This window comes from Puma concolor, chromosome D4, assembly GCF_028749965.1.
Source record: "Puma concolor isolate L17-30 chromosome D4, mPumCon1.1.hap2, whole genome shotgun sequence".
NCBI classification, from domain to species: Eukaryota; Metazoa; Chordata; class Mammalia; order Carnivora; family Felidae; genus Puma; species Puma concolor.
In genome coordinates, this window is record NC_141679.1 from 90,320,267 (window position 1) to 90,340,313 (window position 20,047).

The following is a 20,047-nucleotide window of genomic DNA, read 5'->3' on the forward strand; positions in this document are numbered from 1 at the left end:
GAAGATACAAGGTAAGCTGAACATTTCAACTGTTCAAAAGGTTCAAAACCATGGCAAATCAGGATTTAACATCAGGAATGTGACCATTAGTCGATCAACCTGGAATTTCCTGATCACACTGGAAAGCTGATCTGCGTGATAGATTCCCCACCCTCCAGCCAAAGGAAGGTGACCTAGCCAGAAACAATCCTTTCTTTTCTTTTGATAGGAGCTGCCCTGTCCCGCCCTACTTCTGCCGATCAAAGCCTCCCATTTTATACAGGCCCTCCAGGCTCCTTCCTGCTTGCTAGATGGGGCGATGCCCAATTCATGAATGTTCAATAAAGCCAGTTACATCCTCATTTACACATCTGGACTTTGTTTAACATGCTAAATCAAACTGCTGGCCACTGGCTTTACAACAAAACTGGAAACTCTGAGAAGACAAAACCAAGTGATGGATTCAAATAATCAATAATTTTGTAGTGGCCAATCAAGTAACTTACACAGGGAATTCTCTTCACCCCTCCCCAAATGCTCATTCTCGCTTGAGTATGTTTCCCTTAGGTTTCATTTTTAAAAATGTCCCAAGAAAAAAGTGTAAGGTGGTCCTCAGCCTTTTCCTTCCTTCTTTCCTTCTTTCCCTCTCTCTCTCCCTCCAGTTTATTTATCTTGAGGGAGATGGAGAGAGAGAGAGCACAAGCAGGGGAGAGACAGAGAGAGAGGGAGAGAGAGAATCCCAAGCAGGCTCTGCTCCAGCAGCACAGAGTTCAACGTGGGGCTTGAACCCACGAACTGCTAGATCATGACCTGAGTCGAAGTGGATGCCCAACCAACTGAGCCACCAAGGCACCCTGGACCTCAGCTTTTTGTTGTTGTGGTGGTTTATTTTTTTTTAATAGAGAGAGACAGAGAGACAGAGAGAAGGGGGGAGGGGCAGACAGGGAGACCCAGAATCCGAAGCAGGCTCCAGGCTCCAAGCTGTCAGCACAGAGCCCAACGTGGGGCTCGAACCCACGAACTGTGAGATCATGACCTCAGCCGAAGTCTGATGCTTAACCGACTGAGCCACCCAGGGACCCCGATTTTTCTTAATTGGAAGAAGCAGAGAAGATACATGGAAGGATATCAGCCCATTTGTACAACCAGCTCCCGGTGGTCCTTGTTAGAACTGAGTGCGCCCAGATCCTGGGACGGAGCTGAGGATGCCAAGTTCAAACGTAGTTGGCAAATACTTAATGCCACGTGGGGATCCTGCCTTCCCTCCCTTCATGCCATCCATCTAAGGGGTCTCCACCCACATGCCTTAAAAGAAGTTAGTTTTCATATTAATAGAAAACCAACTTGTCAACCTTGGTACGCCACCATCACGGGTCCCCATCACCGGACAGCAACACCCTGATGGCTGCTTGTGGCAAGTGCTGGCTACCCACGTGAGCACAGTTGACACAGTTGTTCCGATAAATCATGTGAGTCACTCGTGAATAGAGGCTTCCTGGGACCTCCTAATGGAAAACGTTCTCATTAGGAGCCCAACTGCCCATGAAAAGAAATAAAAATGAGCCACAGCCAGGTCTCTTGCCCCTCGTGAAGGTCAGGACGCGCACAGTTATCTCCCTGAGCAGAGCTGCGTAGAAAAGAGGTCTTGCCAGGCAAAGGGAGGGTCTCTCAAGATGGGCTTGGAGCACTGTCCCTTTAACAGCCTCCCAAATTCCACAGGAACTTCAAGAACTGGGGCGCCTGGGTGGCTCAGTCAGGTAAGCGTCCGACTTCGGCTCAGGTCATGATCTCGTGGTTCGTGAGTTCGAGCCCCGCGTCGGGCTCTGTGCTGATGGCTCGGAGCCTGGAGTCTGCTTCCGATTCTGTGTCTCCCTCTCTCTCTGCCCCTCCCCTCCTCACCCTCTGTGCATTTCTCTCTCAAAAATAAACAAACATTAAAAAAAAAAAAAAAAGAACTTCAACCTGCAAACACCTATAACTAATAGTTTTGCTCCCATGGTTAACAAAAATAGAAAAAGCCCTAAGAGGACCATAATTCACTGTTTATATTTAAGCCAAATAAATGGGTTTCCTCCCACACCTCTTATCTCAGTGAATGGTGAGCGCCCATTAACACACACCAGGAATCTCACTGCCGTCCCTGCCCCACTTCCTGTCCGTTATTCTCCAGATCCCACCGTTAGCAAGTCCTGCCCCTTCAGCCTCCAAAGACCAGCGAATCTCCCCACTTCTGCCACCCCGTCCGTACTGCATCATCTGCTGGGATGGCTCAGTCAGCTGCCAAGTCCCCTCCTGCGGCCCTCACGGCACCAATCTGATCTCCATTCTCAAGCTTTCACAAACACACATACACCACCTAAAACACTTGATGACTTTTCAGCTTGCTGATGCTCTTAAACTGAAGGCTCCATCTCCTCTTCCACTGAGGGCTCCTCTCTCCGCCCCACCCCTTTGTTTCAGGACCTTTACACGTTGTTTCCTCATGTAGACAATGCTCCCCTCCAACTACACACACACACACACACACACACACACACACACACACACACACACACACAGGTCCACCTGACTCCATCTAGATAATAGATAACTCTGACTTAGCCCTTCAGATCTCACTCTGATCCTTCCGTAGTGGCTATCAGGAGTTATCAGTCCACAATTATGAACCTACCTGGGGGCTATCTGGGTTTCCACCTTCCTCAGCTAAACAGAATAACGGGAAAGAATGAAGCCTAAGACCCTACGGCATCTACTGGATGTAATAAATTCTCTCTGCGTCTAGAATGACACCAGCTCTGGACCATCCCTGGATTATCTGAGAAAATCATCACTCAAATAACTGTGTGTTCTGTGGTTCAGGCAAGGAACTCAGGTTCAGAAAGATCTGTGCCTGAAAGCATCTGACACAGAGCAGGCGCTGAGATATTTACCGACAGAAAATGAAAAAAAAAAATTAACGAACAAACTGACTACCCACTCCATGCTCCAATTCCTTTCACTGCACTGAGGCCCCTGAGACCGCTGAGGGGCAATGGGATACGGATGCACTTTGCACAAGCTTTGGAGCCAGAGGGGGGTGGATGCCAGTTCCAGTGAGGCCACTTGGCATAACCTTGAGTAAGGTTAACCCCTAAACCCATCTCCCTCCTGTAAATGGGAATGATGCCATTTTGGCCACGGTTCCTTAGCAAGGAACAGAAACCCAAAGAACGCGTTCAAGTGAAAAGAAAGGCTTATGGTAGATCGGAATGCAAGGAGACCCTGGGAACCCCAGAAAAGCTAAACACCCCGCCGTCGGGAAGGGCAGACAAGGGTAAAGAAGGCAGCCCTGAGAACCTGCCCTCCCCGTCTCCCGCTGCTTTCTGTCCCCCTGCACCTGCCGTCATTCTCCACTGAGGCTCACTCCCGTAGGGAGCCCGCTTGCTCCTACAGCTTTAAACACATTCCCTACACCAAGACTCCTCAATTTATACCTCCAGTCCAGATCTTCCTCCTTGCCAGACTTACAGTCCAGGTGTCCCCTCGCTATTTCCACTGGGATGTCTAGAACGCACTTCTGACTGAGCTCCAATCTTCCTTCACAGCCTCCGCCATCTGAACGGATGGCATTTGAAGTCCGTCCTCATAGTTAGCTGCCTAGGCCCAAAGCCTTGGGGTCATCCTTGACTCCTCTCTTTCCCCTGCAACCCTCAGCCAAGCAGCCAGAAAATCCTTCGGCTCTAGTCTTCCAAGTATGTCCAGACCCAAGCACTGGCCAGCACCTGCAGGGCACCACCCTGGGTCACCGCACCAGGCGCGCGCAGGGACGCCTGCCTCTCCTCTAGCTCCCCTTCGCTCCCCCTACATACACGACACAGCGATCGTATGAACACCTACCTCAGACGATCTCACTGCTCTGCTCTCGACTCTGCAGCGGCTCCACACTTCTCTCAGGACAAAAGTCAAAGCCCTGGCGATGGTCCTCGGAGCCTAACAAGACGTCGCCGTCTCCATTCCAGTCATGCCAGTGTCCTCGCTGTTCCCGGAACACGCCTACCTGGTCTCCCTGCCTGCAAGGCTAGTCCCTCAGACGTCTGCTTGGCCAACGCCCTGTCCTCCTCCGTGAGACGCATCTCCCTTTCCCCGTGAGGCCACCCTGTGTGCCCTAGTAAACTCTGCAGTCTAACCCCCCAGGCCTGGGACCCCTGACGCCCCTCATTCCGCTTCCCATGGCACTGATCTCCTCACAGTCTTTGTAGCCCACTGGCGGATGGTGTTTATTAGCCACCGTCCACTTGCCCCCACTGGAAACCTACGTTCCACGAGGATGTTGGTCTGTTACCTAAGTGACTAAAACAATGCCCAGCACACAGCAGGTGCTCAAATCAATATCCATCAAACACACGCGTGACTGCGCCTCTTCTCAGCTACCACCACTCATGCTTGGGGAGCACGTCACGCTCGCCTGCCTCCAATTCCGTAAGACTCTTTAGCGCAAATGCCCACCAGTGATCAGACGGCCTAACTCCCGGGTCAAATTCCTGAGCCAGAACCAAGCGGCCCAGCTCATCTTTCCAAGGCAGGCCACACGACACAGGTCAATGGCCAGCTGCCCAGGGAAGAGCCATTAAGTACAGAAGGTCCTGTGGGCAAACCTGAAAAAGAGCAAGGCCATCTAGAGCAATCGAGTGGGGGAGGCACAAGTTCTCCACGGGGGGCAAGGGCACTGCTGTGCCGAGCGGAGTGCCGTGGCACGTACCAGTGACAGCCTAGAAGGGCTTGGGAGCCGGTCAGATCAGAGCAGACGTTGAGCCCTCAGTACGGACCTTGGGGGGAGCTGTGGCGATGAAGAGGAGTACGTCCATGTCTCGCCCACCCAGGAGAGCTGGGTTACTCGCAGGTAACCATCCCACCCATGAACAGACTTGGTGACACAGTTAACTGGTACGGATGCTACGTACTAAGGAGGAATTGACCGGACTCGGCAGGCAAGCAGGCATTCCTTAGGCTTCCTCCCTGTTCCCTTTTCACTGCCGAGGATTTCATAATCACCCACAGACAGGATGATTTAAATGAGCCAGGGGTCCCGGCTCAGGGTCTCTGACAAAGCTGCAGCTCAGGTCTTGGCCAGGGCTGGAGGAGCGGTGTCCAAGTTCACTGGCCCCCCACCGTCGTGCTGTTAGCAGGGGGCCTCGGGGCCTCGCCTCACGGGCCTCTCTCGTCCTTCCTCTCTCGTCCTTCCGCAGAGCAGAGGATTCCCGGTGGCAAGGAGGCAGAACCCTCCCCCTCCCCCTGCCACAGTCAGAACCCACCTCCAGGCACCCCTGCAGCAGTCACACGACCAGCCCGGGACAATGCCGGGAGGGTACTACGTCTGGGCTTGTGGATACCAAGGGGCAGGGAACACGGGGCCATCTTGGAGGCTGTGAGAACAGCCAGCCTCCAAGATGGCCAACAGAACACCAGGGGCTGTTCGTGTAGACCACGGCCTGCTTCTGAAAGGCTCAGAGCTGAGGGTTGTACAAAAGAAAATGAAGTACGTGTGGCCTGCAAAGCCAGTGTTTAGTATACGGCTCTCTGCAGAAAGACTTTGATGGCCCCTGATGTTATTACAGATTTAAGGGGGTTCCGGAGTAATCCTGACTATATGCCACGTTCCCTTTACGCCCTGATTTCCGAAACTAACCCGCAGGTAAACGATTCTACTGACGTAGGTGCTCAGCAAACCACAGCTCTGGGTATTAAAATGTCAACCACTAAGAAATGTACGTGAGCAGGAAGAAAATAATCAACGGCACCTGGCCCATAAGTAGGAGCTTGATAAATACAAACTCAGGGAACGAGTGACTAAAAAATACAAGGATGCATCTTCGAAGTAGAGAGTAATCGTGAAAGTATGAGAAATCTTCAACAAATGACTTACAACATAAGCAAGACGTGACTTTTACGTAGTAACTGCAGCCACACCAGAGATGTGCTGAGGGCCAGCTCTAGGCCAAACACTCCCTCAGTCACTCCTCCTCATGCTCTGTCAGCTACGTGTTACTAGTTGCCTTCCTTTTACAGACAAGCAAATAGAAGCTGACAGAAATTAAGTAACTTCCCCAAGGTTACATGATAAATAAGTTGCAGGACTATTTACTCTTACTGCAAGGGGTCTAAGAATAAAGACCGACCGTGCGACTGTGCGTCTGGAGTCCCATGCCTCTGCGTCCTCGTGAGCTTGCGGCGAGCACAGCAGACAGACAGACAGACGCCCTGCTTCCTACCCAGCTCGATCGGATCCTCACCGGGGACTTTAAAGAAGGGCAAAGCTCCCGGGCTCCCCACAGGCAAGGTTAGAGAGACTTGAAATGCTCGATTTCATCTAATTACTCATTATCTGCTCTCTCGACCCAAAGAGAGCTTTTAAAAATTATCTTCACTGTGGTTTGCTTTCAAAGCAAGTATCATCTCTTCCGAGACGGTGCAACCAGCACCCAGACCAGCCATCTCTCCAGCTGCCTTCCCAGTGCACTGAGTGGGGGGCAGCTGCTCTGACACTGGACTGGGGGGACTCTGGCTTGCTGCACGGTCGTCAGACACACACGGGGAGCCCGCTGCGCACAGAACTGCACTCTAGGCCAACGGTTTCCGACGGGGACATGAGCAGACACTGTTCTCCCTGAGTGGTCTGCTCACCTCGGATTCATGAACCTGACGGAAAATGACTTGCCCAAGGCGATAAAGCCAGCGGCAGGGCCAAAGTTTCCTGACGCTGATGCTGTTTTTTCCACTGTTTGCAGTCTGCTCTTGGAGAGCCTGAAATCCAGCTGGTTGAGGAGACAGATGTTGATTATGACATGTTCTGGAGGGAGGAGGAGACCTGAGCAGAGGGGGTTAACCCTGGACTAGAGGCAGGAGTCCCAGTGTCAAGGACAGAAACAGGCAGGGATAAAGGCAGACATCGTGTCAGGAGGCCTGGAGGCAAAGGGGGTTTGAAGGAAGCCTCGCAGACGGTGATGACCGTGTGGACAGGCTGCTACAAGAACAGGAGAGTCAGCTGACCCGGGAGAAGAGGAAAGACTGTCAGAGGCACTGAGGGTCCAGCTGGGAGTGGAGACGTGAGTTTCTGTCAACAGAAGACCTAATTACACACACCGCCGTGTCCTCAACGGGAGTCTAATAAGTACAGCTGTCTGATCTCCACACGGTAAACACGTATACCGCATAAGACAATCACCACCCTCGGTCCGTTCTTATAGGAGATAATGATCATTGACAGAAATATCATTCCCTTGCCTAACACGAAAAAGAGGACTTGACCCTGCAGTCAGCTCTCGGACAGCAACGCCATCAGCAAGGCCGGACAGAGAAGGGGCTGTGCCATCACAGCGACCACAGACGACGGTCTGGGCCCCAACCCTGCCACTTGGCGGCGGTGTGGTCTTGAACAAGTCACGGGACCCTCACCGGAGCCGTCCCCCCATCTGTGAAATGAAGATGATCCCACCCACCACACAGAAGTCATGCTTGGCTCACAGGGGCCCGAGTGTGCCCCACCTCCCGGCAAGGTGGCTTTAGGCACCTCCCATCGAGAGGTGGGGCCCCTCTCCCTTCTCTGTGAATCCCAACTGGCCTTCGGACTTGCCTCCACCAGCGACAAGAGCTGGTGGTGACGCCATGCCAGTTCCAACCTGGGCCTCGGCCCCTGCACGCCTCGCTCCTAGGAAACCTGCCAGATGCCAGGTGAGCCGCCCCGCCCGCCAGCCTGCCAGAGCCCCAGACACGAGCCCTCCCGGCAGCTGGCCAGACACACGAGGGACCCCAGCGCACAGTGCCACCTGCAGGACCACGAACTAGACAGATAGCCAGCTGTCGTCTCCAGAGTCACCAAGTGCGGGGCGGCGTGTCGGGGCCGACCACGCGCGAGAACAGAGCTCAGTAAGCAACAGGCTTCTCCCCTGTGTGGCGACTCTCCCCCTCAGTCAGACCTTCCTTGCCCACCGGTCTTCCCCACCAGCATCCAATCGTGCCATTCTTCTTCCCTTTTTAAACAAAGCTTTCCCTTGGCCCCGCCGCGTTCATCAACTACCGCCGTGCCTTGGCTCCCCCCTGGAGCAAAACCCCTCAGAGAATCGACCATGCTCAGTGTCTCAGTCCTCTCTGCCCCTTCTCTTCTAAGCCCCCTTCGCACCCAACAAGGCACCGAAACCTCGTGTCAAGGTTCCCAGGGACCAGCGCAGGCAAGTCCCAGTCCCCGTGTGACCTGGCTGATTTCACTCCAAGCAGCATGACCCACGCCCCGTGCTCCCTCCTTCCTATCACACTTCCTCCTACCTTACTAGCGGGTCTCTCTCTTCTCTTCGCCCTCCAAGTGCTGGAGCGCTGCAGGCTCCCCAGTCCAGCGCCCCCCCCCTCCTTCTCTCACTCACTTCCGTGGTAATCTCATCTAGTCTCACAGCTTCAAACACCGTCTTTATGTCAAAGACTCGAGGCCTCGGCTTTCCTGAACTCCAGATCTTACAGCCGACTGCTGAAGGGCCATCTCCCTCGAGATCTCTAAAAGCCGTCTCGAACTCAACTCAAACTCCTCTCCAACTGCACGAAACACAGCTCCCAGTCTCCACCCCTACCCCCGATCTGCTCCGCTGGCCCTCCTCCGTTTACAAGGGACAGATGCTCAGACGGTCAGCGAATCCCATGGGCTCTCCCCCTTCAGACTCCGTAGAATCACCTCCACGGCCCTACATAATGTGCTACTCCCTGGCCGCACGTCTCATCACTCTCTAGAGTCCACGGTCTACTCCAGCAACGCCTGCCCCATGGTCTTCCTCATCAGCCCTGTGCTCCCTCCCTCTCAGGCCCTCTGCACCAGTGACTCCTGCTGGAGTGCTCCCGCTCAGCAGCAACTTCCACACCTTGCTGCCGAGTGCCCCTCGCTCACAGTCCTCCTCGCTGACGACCACCTCCAGCCTTGGACTTCCTATCCCCCTCCCTGCCTTCTCTATACAATGGATTTCACTTATTTATATATACACTATAAAATCCAGAGGGCAGTGAGGTCCTATTTTTTCATTGGGCATCCCCCTGTGTCCAAAACAGTGCCCGACACAGGTCCCACTCAATAAATATTTGTTGAGTGAATAAACATCCATCAATCAATGAATGAACGACTATAGAAAATGGAGGCTTTTTTTAGTACACTGTCCCATTTAACAGTCAAGGAAGGCTATTTAAGGCTTCTGTATTCAACAGTGCCAGGTTCTTCAAACCTCCATCATCTATCTTCTCATTCCTGTAGTGATAGGAAGGACTATTTTTATCAATAAAGCCCTGAATGTGTGTGTGGTGGACTAGAAACCAGAAGGCTCAGCTAAGTAATTCCGATTATAAAGGTGAAGCAGCTAGAAGATGATATTTCAGTCTTCTTCTGACCTGAAAATTTGAATTTTTTTTTTTTTGTAACTGGCGAACGACCTCTTTCAGAGCACCAGAGGCATAATGACGACAGAAGAGAGCACCCAAACCAAAAAAGACCCCACAGACCAGGGGTTGGCAAACTTCTGCCTGTAGCCCCAATCCCGCCAGCCTCCTGGTTGTTGGTGCAGGTTGCTTATTTATAGCCTGCAAGCAAAGAATTTGGTTTTCACACTTTGAAACAGTTTCATTTCAGCTGGTTATGTAAGCACCTACATGCCTCTTTGGCCCTGCAAGGTCTACAAGAGTCGCTATCTGGCCCTTTAAGAAACTGACCCATCCGTGACCTAGATGAGCCTCCTCGGCTGTGGTCCACAGAGTCTCCAGAAACAGCCATCTGGTATTTCAGCATGAAGTGACTTCTGAAATCAAGTGCCCTATAAGCAATTGCCAAAGTGTAATTAGATTTAAAGTGGCCACTGGCCACTGTTATTATCTAAAGCAATGGTGACACCCTCCCCACAGCTGGGAAAGACGTGGTCAAACACGGAAGCGTATTGTGTGCCTGTTCCCAGGGTAAAGCATACCGTAAAGCCAACGGCTAAGGGATAGATATTGTTCTAAATTTGGAAATATCTGATGACAAAGCGAAGTTTCCTTCCCTTTTCTTACCCCACCCAAAACAACACCCCACACTTCTCACGAGAAAAATTCCTTCACACTTACGTTTCCATTTCCTACATCTGATCTTTCACTTCAAAAAAACTGACTTATGGAAGAGCCCACTATGTATGCAGATCTTCTAGCACCACACCTGGCATAAAGGAAGCCATCAGCATCACTGTAACGTTATACCCCAACCCGTTACTATTATATTGTTACATATGTTACCGCGTTATATCGTATACTGTATATATGATAGATGCGATATATAACGTATCACATATACAACGTACTGGACACAACATATGCTACAGCTTGTAAATATATAACATAAGTACAAAATATGTAATCATAACATACACAATACGTTGTATTGTTTTGCATCTTTATTATGTACATTACTACACCACTGGTATATTACTACCCTAGCACAGGAGACCCTAAGCCACAAACTAGCTGCAGGACTTCAGACAAGTCACTTCACTTCTGTAAGCCTCAATTTCTTCATTAGTTAAATTAGGGGATCATTTAGGAATTTTTTTTTTTATCATTCTCTTCTAGCTGAAGACATCTGTGACTCCATTAGCATGGTAAATAACCGCTGCTTCGTAAATTTCTTTTCTCCCATCCTGAAGCCTATTTATGGTCACGTCCAGCCGTGGCTTAGAGCCTCGCCAATGAACAGGCATCACCTTCATCCACTATATTTACCCTAACACCCGAGGCCTGCACCTGTTGACTCAAACCTCTGTGGCAGCACAGTTTGACAGCAACATACCCGTCCGAGTAACAACTGAGCTGGCAGCCCATCACAGGCAAGCAGTTGGGGAAAACGGTTCTCGGAGGTTCGGAGAGAGCCCTACAGAAGCGGAGAGGAGGAGGGGCTGGGTCATTCGTCACGCGGCCTAACGGTAATCATTACACTAACCGTGTTAACAACACTTGTGGGCTCACTCTTTCCCTTTCACATGAGGAAACCGAATTATTTAATACTCACTCCTCCCTGGGAGGCAAAAGACAAAAAGCTGTGATGGTAAACGGCTATCCTTAACCCAAAATCTCACGCCTCTCTTCCATGAAACTTAGCACCTGAATGAGATTGAGTCAAGTTCCATGCAAAGGACAAGGAGAACACAGAATCTTAAAAACAGATTCTTAAACTGATAATGGGTTTCGAACTCCCACGCCCTTCTCTGAACCCCATGCCATTAGGTAACTCATCACTCTGCATGAGTAAATACAACCTAAGTTTTACAAAAGAAACAATTCCAAAATGATAATACTCAGTGCTGATGGGCTTGTGGCTAATGGATAAACTGGTGCATCACTCGTGACAATGTTGACAGATATGTCCCTTAGAGCCTTAAAGCTAATCTCCTACAAGCTTGGCTTGGGAAGTTTACACTGGGACCTCACCTTAAGGAAATAAAATCATCCAAAAGAATCACAAATACGTATGAATGAAGCTACTTATTGTTGCCTTGCTTATAACAGCAAAAAGGGGAAATAACTGTAATACTCAGCAGCAGGTAAATGATTTAATACGTTACGGAATATTAACATAATGGAATGGTACAGTCATTACAGTAGTTACGAAGACCACACAGAGGCATGAAATAAAAAAATGATTTGCACATGGTTACAACTCTATGAAAACTATGCATGCACGGGCAGCCGCTCTGGAAAAGATTACCAGTCGGAGCTAATACTTCTGCTCTCTTTCAGGCCCTTTAGACGCTCAACATGCACTTTCTTCTTTGCATTTGGTCCATTTTTCCCAATCTTTTCCTTAATAACGTAACACCTTTTCCATTAAAGTAAAATGTAATTCCTCTGTCTGCAACCTAAAAATACCACCAACGATAAACACTATGTGCCAGGAGCTGTTGTAAGCACTTTACAGGTATGATTTACAGATGAGAAAACTGAGGTCTCGAAGTTCACTAAGATCACAATAAGCCAAGCAGCACGATGAGGAGCAAGGGTTCGGCCCCGGCACCTAGGCTCCATAGTCCATACTCCTAGCCACGATGCAGTTATGGAAAAACACCGCAATGTGACAGTACTCAGAACAGGAAGATGGACTGTGCTGATTACTTTCATATTCTAGTTAACAAGGAATAGTTCACTTGTGTTGGGTCCCACAATAACCATTTTCAGAGAAACGCAACGCCACAAAAGCCCCCTGTACCTCCAGTGCTGAGCACAACGGAAGCCTTCTCCGGACACTGAACACCCAGAGAGCTTGCAGATAGGGACGGCAAGGGCCAGTGCGGGCGGTCGCTGACTCACAGACCTCACCAGCACCTCTGCGATCACCTGACCTGTGATCTCTCACACTGAGAGAAGGAAACAGGCAGAATTGTCAAACACACTGCTAGCTGGGGCTGCACAGAGCCAGGCCCGTGATCCATATCCGTGGATGTATGATAAGAAGAAGGACTATCATTCATTACGTGCTCACTGCCTGCTAAGGGCTGTAACCCCCTTACGTGAATTACCTCATCTACTTCTCTCAACGGTCCCTCGAGTAGGTGTTGTTATTAATCTCACGTAGAGACCAGGATCGGGCTTGGAAGTGTGAGGTCACGTGGCTGACCTCCCTCAGCTAGAAGGCACTGAGCCTGGTGGCCTGAACGTAGCACCCAGTGCTTGCCCAAGAGGCTGACACAGGCACCACTGTGGTCCCAAAGCAATGGAAGAAAGGCCAGAAAATGGACGGTGGGAGGTGGGCCGGCTTCTGCTCTGGCCAGAAAACCCACCAGTACAACTGCCTGGCACAAAGGTGTCCGGGGCCTGAGACGCTTCTTCACTACCTAGCTTGGAGTGGCAAGTCTAACCACCGTTGCGGACTGGAATCCAACCAGTTGCCCCTACAGCCCAGGGACCAGGGAGCATGTGGAATCAGCGACAAGTCCCGGACTCCCTACCTCCACCCCCACCTCAGCCAGCCAATCTCCTTCCCAGCTCCGCAAGCACCGCCCTCCGGGTCCCATCCCCCCAGGGGAAAGACACTTTTTATACATAGTCAGGGCTTCCACTGAGGGTGTTAATTTCATTCACTCACACCCAGCTGAGTACAAACATGCAAATCATCAAACATTTTCCATTTACCAGGCTGGTATGGCCCTGAGCTGCTGGGATTTCTGAGGGAGAGAACAATTCCATTTGCAATGACTGCTGCAATGTTTAATTCCCAAGGAAACTCGTGCCTGCGTTATGCTCCCCAAAGCCAAGACGACCATTGCAAGCAACTCTTCAAATTAATTCTTAAAAAGGAAGAATGAACGAATGAACGAACGAGTCTTCTGACAGGGCAGGATTATAGGCGCATTTTACAAGTTCAATTTAGCTCTAGATGGAAGGTTTCACCAGCTGTTTCGGTCAATGAATCAGCAACTAAATATTCACTATGATTTGAGTGCTTTTGGTGAAGCAATCTTTTGCACTGTGAACAATCCTCAATAGATTCACTCTGTAAATTCAGAATCGCCGTGGGATAGAGCAAGATGTACCTATTTTCACCCCCTATGTCTCCACTTTAGCAGGAAGGCAAAGAATGAACACCTCCAGGTCCCCGTAACCAGCACACAGGCCAGCATCGGTGGCTGCCATTTACTGAGCACCTACTCTGTACCAGGGCCCAGGCTCCGCCTTTCATACCTCCTTTATACCCATGGTAACGCAGCAGCCAGGCAGTGGGAGTTCTGTCACCAAATGCACTCATGGAAGCCATCAAGTGACACCCCTCCACCAGTGTGGGAGACAGAACAAGGGTCCCAACAAAGAGCCTTCAGGGGGTTTACAATCAGTGTATAAAACAGATCAATAAAAAAAATACCTGCGGTGAGGGCTGTAAGGAAATAACACAGGAAGGCACCGTCATTTGGAGAAACCGTGGGAGGGAAGGGCAGTGAGGGAATGAGGCCACGTGGGATTACAAAATCCCCTTGTTCAAGGTCAGATGGCAAGCGTGGGGTGCAGCTCTCGCTGGCTGGAACTCTTAGGATCACACCGGAAGCCACTGCCTTATCCTACTTCCCATTGCGTGTGTGTGTGTGTGTGTGTGTGTGTGTGCACGCGCGTGTGTGTGTATGGGGGCCTGCTAGGACTCACTATGGGACTGCAAATAACTCACATTTGTCAACCACTGCAAGCACCCAGCACTGCAAAAAAAGCAAGCAGTACTGTTTGATCCTTATGTTCGGGGTTCTGAGAGCCATTAGAAAGACAGGGTATAATGCTGGTCCCCTCAAACGCTGTGCGCTGCACACTGTTTAAAATCCTTAGACGTCTCTCGGCCAGGTGTAAAATGCTCTTCAGGGGGACAGCTGGCAGAGGGGGTAAGATTTGTGTTTCTTGCACTAATATCATGTCACTTGATTTTTCAACTTTCCAGGCGTACAACCTGGAAACAGAAATGTAAATGATCTAAAGGGCAGATAGTGATTCCCTTTAAATTTGCTTTCAGAATGTACTCTGAAGCTCGACCTTCCTAATCACACATGTCTGGCTCTGGTTAAAGTCTGTATTCCCGGGAGCCCCTGCCACGGCTGGGCCACAGACGGGCTGGAGAAGTCAGGGGCAGCCTAGGCTGTTTGTACCAAACGCACACAAACACGCGTTTCCCGTTCCCTTGCCCCCAAAGCAGACACGGACACCATCCTGCTCTGCCGTGGAGCCTGGAGTCCCCAGTCATCCACCGAGACTTCACAGCCACGGTGAGTGTGGACTGCGGAAAATGCGTGCAGATCAGGGTCACAGTGGTGCCTGGGACTCACTCGATCCGGTTCGAAAATCCCGTTTCCAAAACATCAACAACCTTTAAAGACAAAGACGAGCAACGGGGAAGGACTGCCCCCCACCCTTGCTCCTGTGGGTCCTTGGCAGGCGCGGCCGGACTCTGGATCAGGGAGAGGCACTGCTCTCCCTGGTCTAAGCTGCACAGACAAACGCACCCGACACTGGCAAAGACGTGCTCCTGGCCAGCAGGGTCCAGGCAGACAGAAACCGGGGCAGGGAGCGGCTGTTCCTCTCCGCCCAGCCGGCCGCGGGCCCCGCAGTGCCCGCCAGCACGGCGCCCCCACACCCCTCTCATGGAAACTACCGGACACAAACACACAAACTGCAAAATGCAACACAGGCAGGGAACCCAGCTGCTTCCAGTGGAAATATTAAGAAGTCTTAACTCTTCTACATCTTTCTCAGGAAAACCAGAGACTGTCTGAAAACAAATACGTTAAATTCCCGCTATAAAAGCTGTGCCTCTGAGTTAACGGATTTTTACGACGATTTTCCTGTTGGCAGCCAGAGATACCAGCCCTGAGACGTGGCCCTGAGCAAGAGCGGGGGATCCCGACCCACCTCAGTGAATACCCGCGACTGCTAAGACTCGTGCTTCGGAAGGGTACCGCACTACGGCGTGACCAGCAACCGTTTTTTCAATGGTTCCCCCACAATGAGTCAAAATCCATTAACAAGAGTATAGCAAACCTCCCCCGTCCATTACTTGGATTCTAACACTCCTGACACTTGTCCTACTTTGCTTCCAGGTATGTACACATGCACTCCTTCACCTGCGCCATCTTGGAGTAAAACTATAGGCCACAAAACTCTGCCCCTAAGTACTTTAGTATGACTACCCCCCAAAAAGGACTTTCCCCTACATGACTCCTTTACCACTATTACACATAATGAAGCTAGCAACAGTCCCCAGGTGCCATCTGCTACCCAGCTCATATTCAAGTTTCCTGAGCTGTCCCCCAAATGTCTTTTATCACCGTTTTGTTCAGACCCAGACCCGATCAAAGGCCACTGGGGAGGACTCCTTTCACAGCAACATGCTGGACACAGAATGAGTGGTATAAAGCCAGAGAGGCTGGAACTTGACATTACGTTAGCAGCCTACCTAGTTTTCCCTTTTAAAAAGAAAAATAAATAACCCATAACCTGACCACGAAAGACAACTACTGTCAACCTTTCTGTGTATTTTCTCCCAGGTTGTATTTTCTGCATAAACACATACCCACGGATACAGCTGCAATCACACAGTCTTGCTGCTGGTCAAATGTTACCTCCATTTTTTGCGGAGTGGAGGTAAAAGAGCCACGACCCGAAACCCTGGGGGCCAGCGGCCGGTCTGAGGGGTTGATCACAGTGAACACAGCAGTCAGATGCGCTGGAGGACCAAGGTGCCCGGGGCCACGGTTCAAAGGGCCCCCAGGCCCAAGTGCTCTGTGGCAGTGCCTGTGGCCCACGGACCTCCTCCTCCTTAAAGTGGACACTGACACAGGGCCCTTGAAAGGCACAGAGCAGGCGTGAGCAGACGTGGGCCCGCATCACGGGGGTCTGGGACGGGTAAGCATGAGGTTTCTTATGGAAAGTACTTTGGAGTCTATGGGAGAAAAATGTTATATATTCAAAAGCTGTTAACATTCTCTCACCAAACCGTTCCAAAAGATTCAAACTCCCGGATATCAACATTTTTATCCGGCATATTTCTTAAAGCTTAAAATTTTCAATCAGCACACCTGCTGCACGGGAACACAAACCTCAAGGTGAGCTACGTTCTCGGCCGAGTTGTGACGTCATATTGACATACGAATCGTTTTATTCCTTAGGACGGTTAATTTTCTTTAGACTGGACTATGCTGCACTGAGTGCTTTTTAGTGTGGAAGGTGTTTCCCAAGCAGTTTCAGCTCTGGTTCTGAGCCAAAATATCCCAATGAAGGCTGCCTCCTTCCTCCTGGAGACGAGGCCCAGGGCGTCCTTACCTTGTTTCCAGGGGCACAGACGGCTTCGTTTCCGGGCCTTCTGTTTTTCAGCAGCATTGCCCATTCTAAAGCCAGGGGCTCAGAGGGTTCTCCCAAGCCCAGGTGTCTTCGCTGAGCAGCGACTGAGGACCAAGGCACCGGCTGAAAGGGGCTTCATCTCTCAGACATCCCAATCACCCAGCAGCGAGCCCTGGCACACTCTTGCAGGAAAAACCTGATTTCTGCTCTGAGAGGTCTTTGCCTCCCGCCTTTCAAACTCCCTTCACTCCCGGGGAGGAAACCAGAAGGAAAGGCTTGTTATCGCCCTACCGGCGGGTCCCGTAACCGGTCAGTCTATATTAGGAAGCTCTTCCACGGCCTTCCTTTGACGCTCTATTACTCATCGGCACGGTAGCGGCCTCAGAGTGAACTGTATTTCCAAACACTTTCCACGCTGCCTTTTCCTGGGGGAGGAGTGGGCAATCAGGTGACCAAGAAGCTGAAAGTCAGAAATGGACCGAGTTTGGGTGCGCCATCAGAAACATTTTCCAGGCTGAGCTTTAATGGGTTATTCCTAACGACAGGCCATTCTCGTTATCTTCCCCTATGCCCAGAAAGTTGACATTTGAATCATTAGGGGAGGTCATGATTCCTTGAGAAGCAGCTGGACCACAGGGTCCTCATTTCAAAGTTGTTCTCTCAAGCAAATTTCTAGTTCATTTGTAAGGCTCATCAGTAAGTCAACTGTTTCTAACTTGGGATGCATTTTCTTACGAATGTGGCCAGTGACCCACCTCTGGTCCACACGTTAGGGAGGCAATACGGGACTCTAACAGATGAGCTGAACGGACAACGCATTGCTACCAGAAATAGAGCATTCACCGCACGGCCAATACGCTGTGGCTCCTTGTTTCACACAAATGCTTCAGGGATGCCGTGGACGCACGTACCATATAATCAGACTCTATGTGACCACATGTTCAGTATTGAGGCATTACTACGGCAGCCCAAATCACTCACAGAAGGGCAGGGCCCACCAAGCTCCTCCCCTGCACTACAGATGGGGTGGGGGTGGGGAGGGGATCAGGGCCACCACATGGTGAGAGAGCGGAGTTCCATCTGTATCCTTGCCTAGGAAATTCCAGTACCCATTTCCTCATGACTGGAAGAGGAAGGAGGGCAGTTGGAAGGTGCTGGCCCTGGAGGACAGCGGGCCTGGTTTGAATCTCTGTGAGCACTTTCAGCTGGGCAACTCTGGGACAGGAAGCCAACCTCTCTGGTCCTGAGTTTTTCACTTAGGTAAATTGTGTACAATTATGCCGCCTACTTCATAGGGCAGCGAAAAAGTTAAATATGATCTTGAAAAAGTGCCTGGCACATAGCAGATACTCTTAAAGGATAGTTGTTTTTATTATTTTATTAAAATCTATAAACACCCAGCTTCAGATATATTAAAGAAAACGTATTTACCTGCACAAGGGTTTTTTTTTTTTTTTTTGCTTTTTGTTTTTTGTTTTCCCCCCATATCAGAGGAAACGTGCTGCAACATTCTGGTAGACAACTCATTTCTTTAGCGCAAATAAAATTTCACCTATGATGTTTGAACTATCAGAACAACACCTCAGAATGTGGAAAGCGACCTAAAGCAGGGAGGTAATGCTGTGGCTGCCGAGGTTCTGAAGCATCTTACAGAGAACCCTCCCCTCCACACAAGGCGCTGCTGGATTTCCTGCAGGGCATGAACACTCCTGGAGGGAAATTAAGAGACAAATCACGGGGAAAGGCAAGTGACGGCTGTAATGTGCACATTCACCTCCCCCAAGGGGCCAGGAGACGGAGGCAGGTGCCCGGCAGCTGACGCGAGGCTTTGTGCGTGGACTTTGTCTGCTCGGAGGAAAGTCTGATGTTGGTCACTTCCCCCCTGGAGAAAAATACAACAATATGAGGAAGCACCAGGCACTGTGGGAAGGCTCCAAGTGGGAGCTGCAGCTCAGCCCAGAACATAAACAAAGGGGAAGGACCAGCCTGGAGGTCAGGCTCAGCAGGGCACTGAGGCAGAAAGTCTGGGAGCCAGTCTTCTGGGCCCTCTAGGCCCTGCTTTGAAGTGACTTCCCTGCCCAGCCCCAGAGGAAATCAGCCAAAGAAAAAAAAAAAAAACAAAACAAAAAAAAAAACAAACAAAAAACAAAAAAAAACAACACATCTTGTGCAGAGTGCCACAGGAAGCACAGAGCACAGATTGGTATTTTCTTCTGACATGCTCGCACAGTCACACGTCAATCACAGAATGTGCGGTCGGAGCCACCTCAGGGGTTCACCTAATAAATACCAACACAGAGCTTAGGGAGAGTCAGATAACATGTGCTGAGAGGTTCAGGGTAAGGGAAGCATGTCTAGTAGGGCAACCTAATCTAATCTCAGAGGTCAGGGAAGGGTGACACTCAGAGGGTGAGCAGGAATCGACCAAACAAAGGGGTGAACAGCACTTTGTGCAGGGGCAGCATGTGCAAAGGCCCTGTTGAAGGTGGAGGCACATAAATGGGGGGACGTAAAGGGGAAGTCAGCTGGGAAGGGCCTTACAGGTACAGCGCTTGGTCTCGTGGGCTTCAGGGGGGGGGTCCTGAAGTGTTGGCCAAACCGTGAGTGTTCATTTTGGCAGAAAGAAAGTCCACGGCTGTCATCGAAGTCTCAAAGAGTTCCAAAGGTTAAGGTTCACATCCCTCTCCTTCCAAAATGAGGAAAATGAGATCCACAGAGAGAAAGACGTTTCCTCAAGCTTCCACAGCCAGAGAACCCAAGTCGCAGACTCCAGTCTGGTGTTTTTCCATATCCAGCCAGCTGCCTTATTTCTGGCAGGGGTGTATCAACAACAACAAAGTACTAATCCTCACTGAATATTGATACTGTATCCAAAACAAGGCTGCTTTGTTTCAATCCGGGCAGGCCTAAAAGGGACACTCTACAGAAACGAACCCTGAAGTAAAGCCGGCCACTCCATCTTTCCTGGGGTCTAACCTAACCTGCAAACCACGAGGGGTCAGAACCTCAGATTCCAAGGCATCCCCGTGAGCCAGCTTCTGGGTGCTGAGGACCTCCACCGGGCCTGCTAGTTCGGTCGAGAAGGGCAGCCACAGCAGGCCCCTCTCCGCTAACCAGCACCCGGCCTTCTGAAGAAGCTCTTCATTTGTTGTTCTTTTCAAAGTCAGGACTGGGCCAGGAATTAAATGTAGCCCAAGGGACATGAAGGGGAGAGAGCCCACACCCCTAAATGTAT

The 20,047-nt window shown here is 50.6% G+C and overlaps 1 protein-coding gene and 1 long non-coding RNA gene across 14 annotated transcripts in view; one reads left to right on the forward strand and one right to left on the reverse strand.

Annotated features, from left to right (window-relative positions):
* The window catches only part of RAPGEF1 (Rap guanine nucleotide exchange factor 1), a 132,143-nt gene that overhangs the window by 92,967 nt on the left and 19,129 nt on the right, over nucleotides 1–20,047 (reverse strand). For 2 of the 13 annotated variants that reach the window (XM_086684332.1, XM_086684330.1), the window contains exon 1: nucleotides 16,795–17,698. The exons of 5 other annotated variants lie outside the window; for them this stretch is intronic. In XM_086684332.1, the coding sequence (XP_086540458.1) occupies nucleotides 16,795–16,858 (64 nt within the window). In that variant the 5' untranslated portion in view covers nucleotides 16,859–17,698. Of the gene's footprint in view, nucleotides 1–16,045; nucleotides 16,769–16,794; nucleotides 17,699–20,047 lie in introns of those variants that run through there. 6 more of the 13 variants (XM_086684337.1, XM_086684336.1, XM_086684339.1 and 3 more) reach the window with 6 other exon arrangements.
* LOC147575113 (uncharacterized) lies at nucleotides 4,510–15,502 on the forward strand. Its single transcript, XR_015243148.1, has 3 exons — nucleotides 4,510–4,858; nucleotides 14,672–14,741; nucleotides 15,328–15,502. It is a non-coding gene; the product is annotated as an uncharacterized LOC147575113 (long non-coding RNA).